This window comes from Triticum aestivum, chromosome 5B (assembly GCF_018294505.1).
Source record: "Triticum aestivum cultivar Chinese Spring chromosome 5B, IWGSC CS RefSeq v2.1, whole genome shotgun sequence".
Classification (NCBI taxonomy): Eukaryota; Viridiplantae; Streptophyta; class Magnoliopsida; order Poales; family Poaceae; genus Triticum; species Triticum aestivum.
Genome location: NC_057807.1, coordinates 595539257 through 595558395, shown reverse-complemented (window position 1 = coordinate 595558395; position 19139 = coordinate 595539257). Strand labels below are relative to the sequence as shown.

The 19139-nt window shown below is 43.4% G+C and overlaps 1 protein-coding gene across 2 annotated transcripts; it reads right to left on the bottom strand.

Moving 5' to 3' along the window:
• Positions 1 to 3541: 3541 nt before the first annotated feature.
• Positions 3542 to 18224, bottom strand: LOC123113508 (disease resistance protein RGA4). Of its 2 annotated transcripts, none has more exons than XM_044534767.1 (5): positions 17764 to 18224; positions 17620 to 17667; positions 17311 to 17543; positions 17019 to 17188; positions 3542 to 6022 (listed from the first exon to the last, which is right to left on the bottom strand). In XM_044534767.1, the coding sequence occupies exons 1-5, from the start codon at positions 18134 to 18136 to the stop codon at positions 3748 to 3750; spliced, it is 3099 nt and encodes a 1032-aa protein (XP_044390702.1). In that variant the 5' UTR covers positions 18137 to 18224; the 3' UTR covers positions 3542 to 3747. The 2 variants fall into 2 exon arrangements, with proteins under 2 accessions (XP_044390702.1, XP_044390703.1); XM_044534768.1 differs by having other exon boundaries at positions 17311 to 17540.
• Positions 18225 to 19139: the final 915 nt, after the last annotated feature.

The following is a 19139-nucleotide window of genomic DNA, read 5'->3' as shown; positions in this document are numbered from 1 at the left end:
CTGGATTTCTCCTCCTCCATCGCCTCCAGAACGATAATTTCCGCGAGTAACTCTGTCTCGAGGTCGATCCTCCTTTGGCAGATTTGCACATCGCGCAACATCTCTCCTCTCAAATTCTCGTGCACCATCGCCTTCTGTTTCTCCATCTTCACCTCGCTAAGGCACTGGTGCACCCTGCTCGCCGCATCCTGGATCCGATTTGTGCGCGCTGACCACCATCTCCAGCGCAGCACCTCCAATTCGTCTGGCGGGATCTGCCTGGTGGTGTCGAACGCTGGGTCGCCACGGTACGGGGGCTGCAGCACAGGCACGAGCGACTGCGAGCCCCGCGCGTCTTCTGCCGCCCTGCGCTGCCCAGGATCCATGCTAGATCTGGCTCACCGGCGTCGCACATATTAGAAATCCCACAGATCCGAGCGGGGAGAGCTGCACAACCGCGAGGATTGAGTTTGGGATAAGACTACCTAGCTAGGTGGGGGGCTTTGGGAGGTGGTTGGGAGGCGCCCACCGGGCGGTGAGGTCACGGCAGGGGTGGGGCGGGGCGTAGCGGGGGAGCGGGGGCTCTGAGAAATCTCAAGAACTCCTACAGATTTATGTCTTTTTAATGCGGGTTTTTCTTTTTAATGCGGTTGTATATCTAGACAGCTTCCTTTTACATTCGTGCAAATTCACTCTGCTTCCTCCATGTTTGTTTACACATTTAGGCAGCGACCCTTATATGTACAACGACGTCTTTTGTCTGTACAGTTTTGGCAGCAGCTCTCAACTGGTCTTACACCGCATAGCCTCATACCCTACTCGTATTTGAATTGGGGTATAACAGTTCGCGTATTTAGCAACTGCATAGAACGTCAATTCTGAAGACCACAGAGACACACCTTGCTAGATGGAGATGAACATCGTTTTTTTTTAAAAAGGATGACCCCCGGGCTCTGCATCTGGATGATGCATGCAATCAGTTTATTAATTATTAATGAAGAACTTACAAAGTAATCCATCAGTAAGTTTGAAGCCACCATCTCAACATTTGTCGCTACTCCTATCCACTTGATGAAGGGGTGCCAAAAATCCAAACCGAATACCAAACAGACTTCGCACCAAAGCCTAACATCTAAAGCCGGACGGGCCAACCAAGCCACAGTGACGGGTCTAGGGCACACACCGATCAGACGCACTCTCATAGGCGACCGCCACCGTCTTCCACCTATCCAAATTCTGAACAGGAACCGGCGCATCGACCTTGCCAGGCCTACCGTCACGATGCCCGACAGTACTGTCCTCCTGCGCGAGTCCGTCAACCCGCATCGGACGCCGAGACTCCATTGCGCCACCCGCCGAGATCCATCGTCATCGATGTGAAGGATGAAACCCCGCTCCAACTCTGGGCCCTTCCAATCAGTACCTGTTCCAAAACGATGCCCCTAGGAGGAAGAACAACATCGAAGGTCCGTAACATCCACTCATATGCTGGCTTGTTTCATGAGAAATGATACCACATGCAAAAATAACAGTGTTGCGGTGCTGATTCAACCCAACAAATGGCACAAATGGCAGATTATATTTATTGGTTCTGTATGTCCTATCAAAAACAATAACGTCTCTGAAAGCCTCGTAGTCAAGTCGGGATTGACTATCGCACCTGAACAGTCCCTTCAGATGGCCAACTTCATCAACCAAGTACATGAAGAAAAAGATCTGAATCTCGCTCTCGCCACGCCACCATGTGATTGATCACTGTTTGAGCATCACCGGAAACGATTGATTCCTGCTTGTTAGCATGGAAGAAATTGTAAATGTCCCTCGTCGTGCATCCAACCTCATCATATCCACCGTATTGCATGCACAAAATATTCATAATATGGTGTTTCCTGATCCCTGATTTTTCCATGTCTGCAATGTCCGCTTTCTGCTCATCGCTAATTTTTCTTTGTGAACGCAAAAGACACGAAAGATCCCGTGGGGCTAGAGGATGGTTGTGTTCATCGATGAAATCCTTCACAAACCACCGACCTGTTTCCTCCTGTCTTGCAAACACCAATTTAGCTTTACACCCTACACGAGTTATACTCCGTGGCATCCTCTTTCTATCTTCCATCTTTCTCTTCGTGCGCTTCTCTTCACGACCCCCTTCACGACTATACACAAATTTTCTTAAAATTATATGGCAGTTGGATCCATCCCACTCGACATAGCTTCTTCGGACATCAAAACCTTTCTCAAGACCATAATTGTTATAGAATCTATAGCCTTCATCCTCACTATGAAACATCTTGTTGGCAATATGATAGTACTCCAGCATTGACTCATGACTTATATCCGCCATGTCTTCCTGCATCACCATTCAGATGAGTAAAAAGCTCAAACGACAAACAAAAATGCATGCAAAAGCCAGTATGAAATCTTGCGTGGAATTTTAAACTTTGCTCCTTGTACGTGTTATGGCAAGCGATCATCAACGTCCGTAAACTAGTGAAGTGATCATGGATTCTAAATTGAATTGCATGCACTAGGGAGACCTAAATCGATGATGACTAAACTAATCTATGTAGGAAGTGCAGGCTACGGATCCAAGTCAGGTGAGATTCAAGCAATTCATACCTTAGGACGATGCAAGTCCGGAAGCGATAGGATCGACGGGGGGCGATTTCCTATAGCGCCGCCGCCGTCGCCACCGACACTGCCACCGCTTATGTGATGCCTTATTCTTCTTCTTGCTGCCGGGCACGTCTTTTATAGTGAAGGGGACGAGGACGAGGCTGACGACGGTGAATTGGTTCCTCTTGCCTGGTACGTCAGAGAGAAGGAAGGGGACAAGAACGAGGACTTGACCTCCTGGATCGACTAGATGTGATTCTGGTCGTGGACGTGATTGGTTGAAAACACAATATTTTACCCTAGACTTGCCTTCTCGGATTAAACTAATTGGGTTTATTCATTTTTAATCCCCAACCAGATCGGATGGCTAATTAAAATCAGAGGGGCAAGTACTGGAAAGTACTCCCAGTACTACGCCAATCATCGTAAAAGAGCTCTGTATGTATACAATGTCTTTTTTCTCTGCAGTTTTGGCAGCAGCTCTCAACTGGCCTTACAGGCTTACAGCCTCGTACGCTTCTGGTATTTAGTTTGTATAGGGGTGTCACAGTTCGCAGGTTTAGCAGCTGCGTGGAACGTGAACTCTAAAGGCCACAGATGCACACCTCATGGACCTTGCTAGATCGAGGTGAACATCTTAGTTTTATTTTTCTCTTCTTGATTTTTTTTTCTGGAGAGACGTGATTCAGGACCATGGTTCAGTCGAATTTATATTCTATGCCGTACGATTTAACATCGTACTACTCCCTCCGTCCGAAAATACTTGTCATTGAAATGGATGTATCTAGATGTATTTTAATTTTAGATACATCCATTTTGATGACAAGTAATTCCAGACAGATGGAGTACATGTGGATCTGTGATATGCATGCCAACCATATGTTTTAATCAACCATGCATGGATCCTCATGAATAGACATGCATGCCAACTACATTTTTTAATCAACCATGCATGGACCCTCATGAATAATGTCTAGAAATCAATGATATCGAGTGTATGTTCGGCTGAACCATGGTTCCGTACAATATTTTCATTTTTTTCTCGAATACTTCTCTTCTTATTTTTACAAGCCAAAGCAACACAGTAAAAATGCCAGATAAAATACAAATATAAAGTACCATACATGTGCCGGCAGCCCAGCACTCCGCAAATTATGTTGTATTGTTGATAGGTTCATCTGCATTTGGTTGCTTCTTCACACACGGCTTGTTGGTGTGCTCGCTTGCTGCTTCTTTCCACGCTTGTACCGTTGCATCATCTGCAGAATAGTGGAGTATGACCTCGTCGAGACATGTAAGATGCTCTATGCCGTCAACTCCCATCAGAGGCGGAGATTTCTCACAAAGCAGCTGAAGAGAGGTGAGGACGTGCATGGCTCCTTGTGCGATCTTCAACCGTGGATACTGCTTTGCACCCTCGAAACACAGGTCCCGGAGGGCTGAGAATCCACCACTTTGCACTGAGAAGTCCCCGTTCCAAGCTCCAGAGCGATCCTCCTCGCCGAGCTTGAGATATTCCAAGCATTCCAAGCTTTGCAGGGCTTCCACCAATATTTGGCTGCTGAGACCGGTTTCGATGAGGTGCAGTTTTCTGAGATTACGGAGGTCCTTCAGTGTACCAGGTGTCAGACTTGTCAATGGTCCCCGTAGTTTGATGGATTTGGCAATGCGAGGCTTTGAATTAGAAGCAAGAAAGAAGTTGCTGATACCAGCGGAGTCAATGGATATAGAGTGCAGAGCGGTTGAACGCTTCTGAAGAGAGAAGACCAAGGAGGCCAAAACTCCAGGTGATATTTTAGCCCTTTTAGATTCCCTCTGCGTGGCGGCGCCGGCGACCCACTCACCATTGGGCCTGGTACTTGGCGGGGTCTGCTCTACCAACTTATTGTTGATATAACATGCTTTGGAGGTCGGCTTTGCAGCTTTGGAAAAAATTCCAGACCAAAAGGGGGTCTTATCCCTACGGACGGAAGGTGGGGATATTGGGGCGGAAGTAGCAGCAACATCAGTATTCTTATTCTTCTTCTTGCTTAAGAAAGATGTGAGCTTGGAGCCGGTAGGGGCGGAAGCAGCAAAACTATCATCCTTGTTGCCACATATTCTAACCTTCTTCAGATTTTTTGCGTGCTGTATAATCTCAAAACCTTGTGTATTGTTGATAACGATGCCAGCAAGAGTATGCAGTTTACTATACTGCTTGAGGAAGTTTGTAAGAGCTTCTTTTTCTGCGTCAGCTAACGCTGGTAGCTGAAACTCGCCAAAAAGCCGAGCTAAATCTTTCATCATGATGACTTCCACAGGCAATATTGCCACCCTTGTCTGTCGAATGTCCAGCGTCTCTAAACGCTCTAGCTTCTTCATTTTTGTGGGAAGCTCGTTCACATCAGTTTTCCTGAGGCTAAGATAGTTCAGAAACAGCAGTTCACATATGACATCGACAACAGTAGAACTAAGTCCCTTGCAACCTTCGAGATCCAAGACCCGCATCATCTTGCAGCTCCTGAAATTGATGTCATTGACATATGTCTCACCCGGATGGTTACTTGTGAAGACCGTTAACGACCTGACAGTTGACATTTTAGTTTCAATTTCATGTGGAATCAGATTGCTTCCTCCTTCGTTGCTGGAGCTGGATCGAACACTGAGTCGCCGGACAGTCCTGTGAGGTTGGATACGCCGGACCTCGTCCCCTTCAACTAGAGTGACCAAGTTTCTTGAGATGGACTTGTTGATGGTAAACTCCCTCATCATACCCTGAACTTTACACCTCTTGGCAACACTGCAATTGTTGCGAATCGGTGCAGGCTCAATCAGACTATTGTCAATCAATCTCTTCCAACATTTAAGGGCATCTCCGGCAACCAATTCTTCGCCTTTTAATTTTCTGACTGCACTCTTACTGTTAATTTCATGACCCCTGGGGTATATGCTCAAATAAAGCAAGCAGTTCTTGTGATCATAGTCAGTCAGGTTGTTGTAACATTGGACAAACATTCTTTTCATGTCATCAAAGTCTATCTCATTGCTCGCCACAATATTATCAAGTTCGTGGCACATACCACGGTACCGATCTTCACACAGAGATTGGTCTTTGTGCGCCCGACATGGATAATTACATGCACTAACCAGAGCCAGCGGCAAACCGTCACATTTAGCCAAGATAATTTTTGACCGTTCCACCTCGGGAACAGTAGGACCCCTAGTGTTGGGGGCTAAAACTTTCTTCCAGAATAGGCTCTCTGAATTTGCTTCACTAAGGCATTGCATTGGGTACACATAGTAACAGCCAGAGCTGTAGTCCCTGGCGATGGAATGAACACTCGTGGTTACAATAACTCTGCTGCCTTTGTTATTTTCAGGGAACACATGTTTTATATCCTTCCATCGTACACGGTCTGACTGCAGATCATCAATAACGACCATGTACCTGAAAAGCATAAGAAAAAACAAACGATTAGAATAAACAAAAGGCTTGTCTATCCATCAGGTGGCAAAACAAATTCAAAATCTGGTCACTTCTATATGCCATTGGCCATCTTGACATGGCCCACAAATGAATTGACATGGACAACGTAGTGCCTGACCCCGACACGGCCAGTAGCCTCTGAACCGGTCTTCAAATAAGAGACACTCCTCGGATGTTCCGAGTTGTTCTTTGTGTTCTATCGTCGGTCTTGAGAATTGGTTCAACAAATTCTTCCGCATCTGATTCCTATAAGGACTTGGCCAACATCCAAGGTACTCCGGGTCTTCTTTGGCTTCTTGATAAGTATCTTGTCATCTTCGAGGCATGCCACAGGTCCGAAACCTTCCTCCGCAGCAGCTCCTTAGCAGCTAAGTATTCCCGCGCTCGGCATGTCATGACGGTCTGGTCTAGCACGGTCAGCCCAGACCGATCCCATCCATCAGCCCACGGCTGCGAGGCGCTTACGTCTCGACGGTCAACACGACGTGCAGACATGGGAAAGGACCACACCATTGTCACGTCTTGTCAAAATGGTAATCGTGCGCCTCGATACGATAATTCATCAACCACCACCCCCGAATCCCGCATGTCGTATGGGAAAGCGTGGAATTTACTATTGGGCGGCACGGTTACCCTATCGCCGCTTCGCGTATTACTCTACCTGTAAAAGTTCCCGAGGCGAGGAAGAGCCAGGTTTACGTGTCGGTCGAGGATCCTGGGCAGGAATTTGGACCCTTTCACACCATCTCCACCAAAGAATAGGTACTTTGTGTCTGATAGGTGGTCCGGCTACGCCAGAACAACATTACCTTAGCTAGGGGCTGTTTGATTTTAGGCCTAGCATTGCCACACTTTGTCACATATTTTTGCCAAGCTTGCCTAAGGTTAGTTCATCAAAATAAAAGCCACGAGTTGGCAAGTCTAAGGGAATCTTGCCACATTTTTTGTGTGTATGCCATGTGGGGTTCAAGTGCGGCTTGTCTAAGGTGTGGCTTGAACCAAACACTCACCTAAGTTAGTCAAACTTGCCTAGCTTTAAGTGTGGCAACATTTCACAAAGTTAGTCACAAACCAAAAAGCCCCCTAGTCTGATGGCGGTGGCACTCAGCCGAGTAATTTAGCCTCTCCAACAATGGGCTCATCCAATGTGGGAGTACAATGGCACAGACGATTCTACTCGGGCCATCCGAGGAGGGTTTTACGAAGGCCGATCTCTCCGGGACACGCTCGCTCTCATGTTCAAAGGTGAGACTATTCATAATGGGAGTAATATAGGTGAACATTCACACATATTTAGACAAAATAGATGACATGACAAGTAATTAATGAAGAAAGTGATGTGGTAATATAGCTACTTACTAGTACTCCGGATACATAAAACGGTTCGACCATGTCGCTACACTGTTTGGCCTGCCTCGTCTCACATCCAAACCTGGGCGCCTGGGTCATGCCTAGCGTGTCGTCCATTAGAGCAATGTATAATGGTTGATAAGATAGTCTTATCTTAAGTCTTGCATTTAATTTAGAGATGACAAAAAAATTGTCTACAATGGGTCATCTCTTAGCCTTATCTTCAATAACTAGCCATTCCTAAAAACGTGGTGAGACATATTGTGCTAAGAGATCATCTCTTGTCTTCTCTTAAATAAGAGAAGACAAGCCTTTTCTTAAGAGTTCCCTCCCCTCCACCTCATCATTTATCCTATGTGGCACTCCTAAAATAGCACCATTGTACATGTCCTTAGTGGCGATCCCCCCCCCCCCAAAAAAAAGCACGCGTATCAACACATTATGGGTCCGGCCCTGGGGAGACTCCTACTTGGCGCGCAGGTCGCCGTGCAGCGACCTGATGCGTACCCCCCTCTGCAATGGTATTCATATGGGTCGGCTTATTTTCCAGATTTCATCTCCACCAGTTTTGAGAAGGTTCTAGAACCTTCCTTGAACTCGGTTTTTCCCTTTCGATTTTTATTTCCTTTTCTTTTTTCTCTTTTCTTTTGTCTTTTCTATTTTCCCTTTTCTCTTTCTTTTTCATTTTTCATATTTACTTTTTATTTTGATTTCATTTTCCAATTTTTGAATATCTTTCAAATTCATGAATAATTTTTGAAATCATGAATATTTTTCAAATAGCTAAAGATTTTCTGAAATCATGAATAACTTTTGAAATCATGAATATTTTTCAAATACCTGAACTTTTTTGAAATCATGAATAGTTTTTAAAATCATGAGCATTTTTCAAATACATGAACATTTTTTTGAAATCATTTTAAGTTCATGAACATTGTTTACAAATTCATTAACATTTTAAAATAGTGTACATTTTCTTAACGTGTGGACAGTTTTTAAAACCGCCGATTGGTATTGAATTTTGGGATTTTTTTAAAATTTAGGAACATTTTTCTGAGTTGATGAATACTTTTTCAAAGTCTGAACATTTTATGAATTTTGTGAACATTGTTTGTACTCTGGGATCATTTTTCAAAATCCACGAACATTTTTTGAATATTGTGAACAACTTTTAAAACTTCACGAACATCTTTTTGGACCGGCAAATATTTTTTTGAAACTCATGAACTTTCTTCTTGAATTTTGTGAAACATTTAAAAAAATCATGAACATGTTTTGAATTCACGAACATTTTTTAAAATTAACGAATATTTTTTGAATACGCGAACATTTTTTTCCTGAACTGGCGCGTCGGGGGAAGAATGCAGGGTGTGCATTCGCATCATCCCAGGTGCCCACCGCGCCACAGCCCAGCATGTGTAATTCCTGGGGCCTTGATTTTGCCACTAGGCCAGGCCCTTGCCAACACAATACGTCCCCTTTATTTATTTATTCTATTTGCCAAAAAAGAATTAGGCAATCCAGAATTTTTTATGATACGAGATATCTAAGTGGCACACCAGATCGTTTTCGTAAATTTACTGAATTTAGATGGTGCTTTCTTTCTACCAGGAGAAGTTGTACTGAAACTGGATGCAGGCGCATTGTGCCTGAATGAGGCAGAGGATCAGCCTTGATTCGGGGCACACTGCAGAGACGCGCATTGCAGTTAGACTCCACTCTTCAAAGGTTTTGGTTCCTAGTTGCTTACTGAATTTCTTTTAACCCACACACCAAATCCATGTGCTGGTCAGTACATGGAAAAACCAACTTCTGCTCTTCAGTATATGATTTCAATCCATGGTGCACAACCACTTTGGTCGTAAATATTTGGACTTGGACGGCTTCTTGTATGTGTGCTTCCACCATTGCTCTTCTTACACTGTATCTTGTTCTAAACACAAAGAGGGAGTAGTTCACCCTCGGGGTTGAGGGTATTTACCAGTAGCTATGTGTTTGATCTCTCTCTCTCTCTCTCTCTCGTGTTCTTGATTTGGCACGATCTTGATGTACCGCGAGCTTTGCTATTATAGTTTGATCTTATGATGTTTCTCTCCCTCTACTCTCTTGTAATGGATTGAGTTTTCCCTTTGAAGTTATCCTATTGAGTTGAGTCTTTGAGGATTTGAGAACACTTGATGTATGTCTTGTGTGGAATATCCATGGTGATAATGGGATATTCTATTGATTCACTTGATGTATGTTTTGGTGATCAACTTGCGGATTCAGTGACCTTGTGAAATTATGCATAGGGGTTGGCACACGTTTTCGTCTTGACTCTCTGATAGAAACTTTGGGGCACTCTTTGAAGTTCTTTGTGTTGGTTGAATAGATGAATCTGAGAGTGTGTGATGCATATCGTATAATCATACCCGCGGATACTTGTGGTGACATTGGAGTATCTAGGTGACATTAGGGTTTTGGTTGATTTGTGTCTTAAGGTGTTATTTTACTACGAACTCTAGGACTATTTGTGACACTTATAGGAATAGCCCAATGGATTGATTGGAAATAATAACTTTGAGGTGGTTTTGTACCGTACAATAATCTCTTTATTTGTTCTCCGCTATTAGTGAGTTTGCAGTGACTCTTTGTTGTATGTTGAGGGATAGTTATATGATCTAATTATGTTATTATTATTGAGAGAACTTGCATTAGTGAAAGTATGAACACTGGGCCTTGTTTCGAAGCATTGCAATACCGTTTTTGCTCACTTTTACCACTTACTACCTTGCTGTTTTTATATTTTCTGATTACAAAAACCTATATCTACCATCCATATTGCACTTGTATCACCATCTTTTCGCCGAACTAATGCACTTATACAATTTACCATTGTATTGGGTGTGTTGGGGACACAAGAGACTCTTTGTTATTTGGTTCAGGGTTGTTTGAGGGAGACCATCTTCATCCTACTCCTCCCACGAAATGATAAACTTTAGGTCGTCCACTTGAGAGAAATTTGCTACTATCCTACAAACCTTTGCACTAGAGGCCCAACAACGTCTACAAGAAGAAGGTTGCGTAGTAGACATCAAGCTCTTTTCTGGCGCCGTTGCCGGGGAGGTTAGTGCTTGAAGGTATATATTTAGATCTTGCAATTGAATCTTTTAGTTTCTTGTTTTATCACGAGCTTAGTCTATAAAAGAAAACTACAAAAAAATGGAATTGAGGTTGCCTCATATGCTTCATCTTTTTAATGTCTTTTATGAAAATAATGGAAGGAAAATTGTGCCCAAGTATTAGAAGAAGAATGCATTAAAATGTTTGGCACTAAATCTTTGTATGATGAGCATGATTGCAATGTTGTTAGTATGAATTCCTTGAATATCCATGATGCTAATGATATGCAAAGCCACAAGCTTGGGGATGCTATGTTTAATGAAGATGATATTTTTAGTCTCCCAAGTTTTGATATGCAAATTTATTACGATAATAGCATGCCTCCTATTTATGATGATTACATTGATGAAAATGGGTTTGGAAGAGTGTGAACTTTATTAAGTAATGATCCCACTATTTTGGAAGGTGTTGAATCTTATTGTGATAATTATGAAAGTGGAATTGGAGAGGTCATGACTTTATTTAGTAATGATTCCACTATTTTGAAAGAGGTTTCAATTGATTATTATGGGAACAAAGTTACTATCTATGATGATTATTATGATGACATGTATGCTATAAAGAATAATGATAACCATGAAACTTGTAATCTTGATTTTAATTTTCAATTGGATTATACCTCACATGATAGTTATTTTGTTGAGTTTGCTCCCACTACTATTCATGAGAAGAATTTTGCTTATGTGGATAGTAATAAAACTTCTATGCTTGTGGATCATGAAAAGAATGCTTTATGTGATAGTTATATTGTGAAATTCATTCTCGATGCTACTGAAAATATTATGAGGGGGGAATATATGCTTGTAGGAGTTGCAATAATATCAAGTTTCCTCTCTATGTGTTTAAAGTTTTGAAGTTATGCTTGTTTTGCCTTCCTATGCTAGTTGATTCTTGTTCCCATAAGTTTTTTGCTCATAAAATCCCTCTGCATAGGAAGTGGGTTAGGCTTAAATGTGTTAGTCATATTCTTCATGATGCTCCCATTATGTTTGAATTCTTATCTTTCAAGTGAGCATCATTAAAATCATCATGCCTAGCTAAAAGGCATTAAAGAAAAGCGCTTGTTGGGAGACAACCCAATATTTATCCTTACTGTTTTTGTGTGCTCACATGATTATTCTACTGTAGTAATCAAGTTTTATAGCTTTGGTTTCAATAAAGTGCCAAGTAAAGCCTTTGAGATAGCTTGTGGTGATAGTTGTGTTGATCCTTCTGAAAATGAAAAACTTTTGCGCCCAGTAAATAAGTTTTAATAATTCAGAGAAACGTGCTTTTGATCTGATTCGTTTTGCTCTGGATTTTTAAACACATTTCTCAGGCGTTCCTAATTTCGATGGATTTTTGGAGTTACATAAGTATTCAAGAGTTACAGATTACTACAGACTATTCTGTTTTTGGCAGATTCTGTTTTATATGTGTTGTTTACTTATTTTGATGAATCTATGAGTACTATCGGAGGGTATGAAGCATAGAGAAGTTGGAATACAGTAGATATTACACCAATATAAATAAAGAATGAGTTCACAACAGTACCTTAGTGGTGATTTTTTTTCTTATACTAACGGAGCTTACGAGTTTTCTGTTGAGTTTTGTGTTGTGAAGTTTTCAAGTTTTGGGTAAAGATTCGATGGACTATGGAATAAGGAGTGGGAAGAGCCTAAACTTGGGGATGCCCAAGGAACCCTAAGGTAATATTCAAGGACAACCAAGAGCCTAAGCTTGGGGATGCCCCGGATGGCATCCCCTCTTTCGTCTTCGTTCATCGGTAACTTTACTTGAAGCTATATTTTTATTCACCACATGATATGTGTTTTGCTTGGAGCGTCATTTTATGTTATTAGGTTTTGCTTGTTGTTTGAATAGTATCCTACGATCTGAAATTCTTAAATGTTAGAGAGTCTTCACATAGTTACATAATTATTCGACTATTCATTGATCTTCACTTATATCTTTCAGAGTAGTTTGTCGTTTGCTCTAGTGCTTCACTTATATCTTTTTAGAGCACGATGGTGATTTTATTTTGAAGAAATAGATGAACTCTCATTATTCACTTATATTGTTTTGAGAGTATTAAATAGCATGGCAATTTGCGTTGGTTATGAATTTAGTCCTAATATGATGGGCATCCAAGAGGGATATAATAAAAACTTTCATAAAAAGTGCATTGAATACTAAGAGAAGTTTGATTCCTTATGATTGCTTATAGATATGAAGATGGTGAAGCGTCATGCTAGTGAGTAGTTGTCAATTTGAGGGATACTTGTGTTAAAGTTTGTGATTTCCATAGCATATGCACGTATCGTGAACCGTTATGTGCTGAAGTCGGAGCATGATTTATTTTTTGATTGTCTTCCTTATGAGTGGCGGTCGGGGACGAGCGATGGTCTTTTCCTACCAATCTATCCCCCTAGGAGCATGCGTGTAGTACTTTGTTTCGATAACTAATATATTTTTGCAATAAGTATGCGAGTTCTTTATGACTAATCTTGAGTCCATGGATTATACGCACTCTCACCCTTCCACCATTGCTAGCCTATCTAGTACCACGCAACTTTCGCCGGTACCATACACCCACCATATACCTTCCTCAAAACAGCCACCATACCTACCTATTATGGCATTTCCATTGACATTCCGAGATATATTGCCATGCAACTTTTCACCGTTCCGTTTATTATGACACACTTCATCATTGTCGTATTGCTCTGCATGATCATGTAGTTGACATCGTATTTGTGGTAAAGCCACCATTCATAATTTTTCCATACGTGTCACTCTTGATTAATTGCACATCCCGGTACACCGCTCGAGGCATTCACATAGAGCCATATTTTGTTCTAAGTATCGAGTTGTAATTCTTGAGTTGTAAAGTAAATAAAAGTGTGATGATCATCATTATTAGAGCATTGTCCCAGTGAGGAAAGGATGATGGAGACTATGATTCCCCCACAAGTCGGGATGAGACTCCGGACGAAAAATAAAAAAAAATAAAAAAAAGGCCATAAAAAGTCCCAAATAAAAAATGAGAGAAAAAGAGAGAAGGGACAATGTCAGTTTCATATACTAGTGGGAATTTTCATTATAGAACTTGGCTTGTATATTCCAATGATGGGCTTCCTCAAAATGTCCTAGGTGTTCCTGAGCAAGCGATTGACTTGACCCATTTCGTTAGCTAAGCACTTTATCATTTAGTATGTTGCTATTGCTTTATTCATGACTTATACATGTTCCTATGACTATGAGATTATGTAACTCCCGCTTACCAGAGGAACACTTTGTGTGCTACCAAACATCACAACATAACCGGGTGATTATAAAGGTGCTCTACAGGTGTCTCCAAACGTACTTGTTGAGTTGACGTATTTCGAGATTAGGATTTGTCACTCCGATTGTCGGTGAGGTATCTCTGGGCCCTCTCGGTAATGCACATCACTATAAGCCTTCCAAGCAATGTAGCTAATGAGTTAGTTACTGGATGATGCATTACATAACGAGTAAAGAGACTTGTCGATAACGAGATTGAACTAGCTATTGAGATACCGACGATCGACTCTCAGGCAAGTAACGTACCGATGACAAAGGGAACAATGTATGTTGTTATGCGGTTTGATCGATAAAGATCTTCGTAGAATATGTGGGAGCCAATATGAGCACAGGTTCCGCTATTGGTTATTGACCGGAGACGTGTCTCGGTCATGCCTACATAGTTCTCAAACCCGTAGGGTCCGCACGCTTAAAGTTCAATGACGGTTATATTATGAGTTTATGTGTTTTGATGTACCGAAGGTAGTTCGGAGTCCTGGCTGTGATCACGGACATCACGAGGAGTCTCGAAATGGTCGAGACATAAAGATCGATATATTGGACGACTATATTTGGATACCGGAATGGTTCTGAGTGAGATCGGAATAATACCGGAGCACCAGGAGGTTATCGGAACCCCCCGGGAGGTATATGGGCCTTAATGGGCTTTAGTGGAAAGGAGGGGAAAGGAGCAAGGGAGGGGGCGCCCCCCCTCCCAAGCCCAATCCGATTTGGGAGGGGGGCCGGGCCCCCCTTTCTTTCCTCCCTCCTTCCCCTTCCTTCCCTGTCCCTCTCCAAATAGGAAAAGGAGGACTCCCCCCCTTGGGCGCGCCTCCTACCCTTGGCCGGCCCTCTCCTCCCCTCCTTTATATACGGAGGAGGGGGGCACCCCATAGACAACAATTGATCCCTTGGATCTCTTAGCCGTGTGCGGTGCCCCCTCACCATAGTCCACCTCGGTAATATCGTAGCGGTGCTTAGGCGAAGCCCTCCGTCGGTAGAACATCATCATCGTCACCACGCCGTCGTGCTGACGAAACTCTCCCTCAAAGCTTGGCTGGATCGGAGTTCTACGGACGTCATCGAGTTGAACGTGTGCTGAACTCGGAGGTGCCGTGCATTCGGTACTTGATCGGTCGGATCGTGAAGACGTACGACTACATCAACCGCGTTGTGCTAACGCTTACGCTTTCGTTCTACGAGGGTACATGGACAACACTCTCCCCTCTCATTGCTATGCATCACCATGATCTTGTGTGTGCGTAGGAAAATTTTGAAATTACTACATTTCCCAACAGAATTCATGGATTGCTTTGTGTAGAATTTGTCCCTCTTCGTCGTGCTACTGACGGTTTGTTCAAATGGTCTGGTTACTCGCAGCTTTGGCGGCCGCTTAGCCGTCCCAGGGAGAGAGACGCCATCACCTTCATCATCACCCAGCTCCGCGCGATGGCTCTCCGGTTGGCGCCGCCGCTTCCCCCACCACCTCCGGAACCAGATTAGATCATCATGTCGTCGCCTCCGCCATCGCCGTCTTGGGTTGTTTCATTGTGCTTTTGTGTTGGGCTTGATGTGCTGTGCCCATAGCGGAACTTGGGGCTGTTTGTGTCTGTGTGTGCATGTGAGTGTTAGACTTGACTTCCGGTGGCGTTGTGTGTTGGTGTGTGGTGTGTTCTGTTGTTACCTTGGTACTTTGTGCTTGGTGGTTGCTTTATTTATAAAGCGGGGCGAATGCCTTTTTCGGTACGTTTGTCCATTGCTTGGTGAGATGCCATGTTAACAATGACTACCTAGTAAACTTATTGTTGGTCTATTGTGTGTTGTTTATATGTGTTGTTGCAATATGAGACGCCAAATGTTATATGGTGCTGCAAAATTATTATTTTATTCCACAAAACATTGGTGGCGTGCATAGTACATTAGACGTCGCTAGGTGAGAAATTACAGTAGTGGCGTTGGCCACGTGACACGCCATCAGCATCTAAAATACTGTTGAAGTGGGCTCCAACGCCATCACTGTTTTTAATAGTAGCACCATATTGGTGGTGTCAGCCTCCCACATCAGCAAAAACCTTTCTGCCACGCCATAGCTATTCTTTTTCTGCACTAGTGAATGCTTCTTTCTACCAAGAATCAAATGTCAAAACCTCCAAAGGTCAAGCTAGCGTGCCATGGCCATCATGGACGACTCTTTGCAGAAAAAGCCAAAATTTGTGAAATCATAGCCAAATCATCATATGGTGAGGAGAAGGAGAGGGACATGGACCTAGGGGAATTCTTAAGAACGCATGAGCACCTCCAAAATATGTTGGCTACAATCATCAACAGGGAAATTGTAAATAAAGATAGGAAATTCCACTACAAGACACATCCAAAAGAAGAAGGACTTGCCCGAGTCGAAAAAATCTTCTCATCTATTGCCGCCGACAACCCAACTCGGTAGATATACTTCTCAAAACAACTTATTATGTGTTGAGACATGCTTGTTGCCCTGCACTTCTTATACTATGTTTACTTCAGTAGTACTCATAATTATTGCATCTGACATTGTAATACGTTGTATGCATGTGGATGATTGTTTGGATGCTGAGTCAACATTCTATATATGTAATATAATGTGACGATGAAGTGCAAAACGTTGCAACCGCATCATTAAAATGCTGCCACGGCAACAAAAAACGCAGCCGCGGTAGCAATTCTTCAGTATGCTTAAATAACTATGGCAGGTGCCAAAAGTGCTTGCCACTACTGCTACACATAGCAGTGGCGGGCAGAGAGAACGTTAACACATTTATTGCTACCTATAGTTGTTGTGACAGGCGCTAGCCTACACCCGCCACTGAAATTGACCTGTCAGTGGCGGGCAACATTGCCCGCCACTGATGCCATGTTACCAGTGGCGGGCGCCCTTGTGAGCCTCACGCATCACTGATGGACTTTTGGTGACTGCCACTGCTACGCATTCATGCAGTAGTGGAAGCTCCTGCTTCGATCACTCATCTCCTTGTAACTAATGTACTACCTCTGTCGTTTTTGTAGGCTAGCCTCCAAAAAGGTCTTATATTTTGACGCAGAGGTAATAACACTTACTACAAATGAGGGAGGATCTAATGTCAAAAGGAGGAGAAAGAGAGAGATGTACCTTTTATCAGCAAGGTAGTCGTTTAAAGCTTTGGAGGTGTTTGCACCGGCTGCGTTGGGACAAAATTCTTTTAGAACCTCATTTAGAAGGGCCTCCATGTCGTTAAACGTCGACGCCACAACCCAAGCTCTGCAATCGAATATCTCTTTTGTGGTTTTTTCTTCGAGTGGCTGATTTTTTTAGAGAAAAGGCACGAAGGCCCGACTTCGAATTAATGAAGGCATCAACCAACTAGGATACAATGGTGCTGAATTACAAAGGCAAAGACACTTGACCGAAAACTGAAAAATACCTCTGGTGGCTGGTTATCACTCTCTCCTAGGTTTTTTGGTGTGGCTGGAGATGGCAGACCAACGTCGTCATAGACCGCCCTTGCTAGGGCGGTCTTTCCCAAGCCGTTACATCCCACAATGGAGATCAGCCTCAGCTGCCCTACCTTTGCTAGTGAGATCAGATCCATGAACTCTTTTTTGCTGTTGGTGAAGCCCTCGAGATCTTTCTCTGGAACATAAAGAGTAGGTGCTGCTGCAGATGGAAGAATTGTGCCATTAGATCCGGCAGATGGAAGAATCGTACTGTGCAGCTGATGGAAAAATCGTACCCTTAGATCTGGATGCCATTGATGTAAGAATCGTGGGCTTGGATGCAGCTGAGGAAAGAATCATGCAATTAGATGCAACTGATGGAAGAATAGTACCGCCTTGCCTTGGGTGCAACCGATGAAAGAATAGTATAAGCACGTTACCTTCTTTAGCTCTCTCATCTCGCCGCTTGTTGACGTTATCGATGCTCGCTAGGAAAGAATCGATGCGGCCAATATTTTCAGCACGGGAATCAGTCCCCGTCGCAACCAGGAAAAGGGCGTCCAATTTCTCTGGAATATGAAGATCGCAAAGGTAGTCCTGAATATCTAGAAGCAACTCCTGCATCTCCAGCATCGACTCATCATCGTCCTTGTAGTTCGCCATGTTGCATTCGGCCGACTCCACCTCAACCCTTAGTGAGCCGAATTTACCGACGATCTTGCCTTGGAGGCTATGATTTTGATGTGACATATGTTGTAGCAAAGTGATAAGTGTTAGTATATTGCCGACGATGGGAGCAACAGGCGACACCATCGTCCCTCCCTCTCGGTTAGAAACTCGGAAATGATCCGCAGGCAGGTGCTGGATGTAGCCAGATAGAGTTTGCGCTCTCACACGACTAGGCCTATAGTTACGAGCAGATTCTTTCCGATGTATTTTCCGCACGTAGGGCGCACAAGAGACGTTATCTTTCTCGTACGTAGCCACGTGGGGTCCGTTTGCCTCCACCACTCGGACCTTATCTTTTTCATTTTCCTTTTGCCAAATAAAACCAGTCCACCGTATTATCTGCATTCCCGGCGTCATGTTTGGTGCTGATTTTCTCTAAAGATATACAGATTTTTTTAGAACTAAAGATATATAGATCCGAGACCAAGAGGGAGGGGGAGGACCACACGAGGTGACGTGTGGCGACGACGACGACTTGGTGCCTCAACCAGAGATTTTGGATTGGCTGTACAGAGTTTTTATGGCTACCTTTTTTTTTCAAATATATTCATAATTTAATCATGGTAGTCAAAAAATACCGTCTGTAACAAAAAGTACAACTAGATTCATAAACCATCTAGGAATGACTACAAGCAGTAAAGCGAGCCGAAGACGTGCTACCTCCATCGCCACTTCCTCATCGAAACCAAGCAAACCAACCTTGTTATAGTAGACAATCAGAAATTCACCGTACTAAGACCCCTCATGACCGGCGCATCAGACCAACAATCATCGCCGATAAAGAGAGTCGTAGATTAAAATGATGAAATATGTAGAACACGAACGAAGACTGGATCCAGATCTACCGAAGACCAGCACCGACCGAATCCCCTCAGCTCCGATGGAGACACACCTCTCACGCCCTTCGGTGATGTTAGACGCGCCATTGGGATAGGATCGAATGTGTGAAACATTATTCGTACTGAGGACATCATCGCCACTGTACAGTCCCAATCAAGATGATGAACCTAACTAGAACAAAAGCGGGGGCCCTCCCATCCGGTGGGAGGGAGGGGGGTCCTTCACACCTCCACGGCCCAAAGGCATC

What these genes read in the sequence shown, in the direction of transcription:
- LOC123113508 (XM_044534767.1), bottom strand. Translation starts at nt 18,136, where the DNA reads ATGGTGTCGCCTGTTGCTCCCATCGTCGGCAATATACTAACACTTATC. An exon ending in AGATGAGAGAGCTAAAGAAG is followed by an intron (nt 17,668 to 17,763) that starts GTAACGTGCTTA and finishes TTCTTTCCTCAG; the next exon opens with CTGCATCCAAGCCCACGATT. An exon ending in GACTACCTTGCTGATAAAAG is followed by an intron (nt 6,023 to 17,018) that starts GTACATCTCTCT and finishes TATGCTTTTCAG; the next exon opens with GTACATGGTCGTTATTGATG.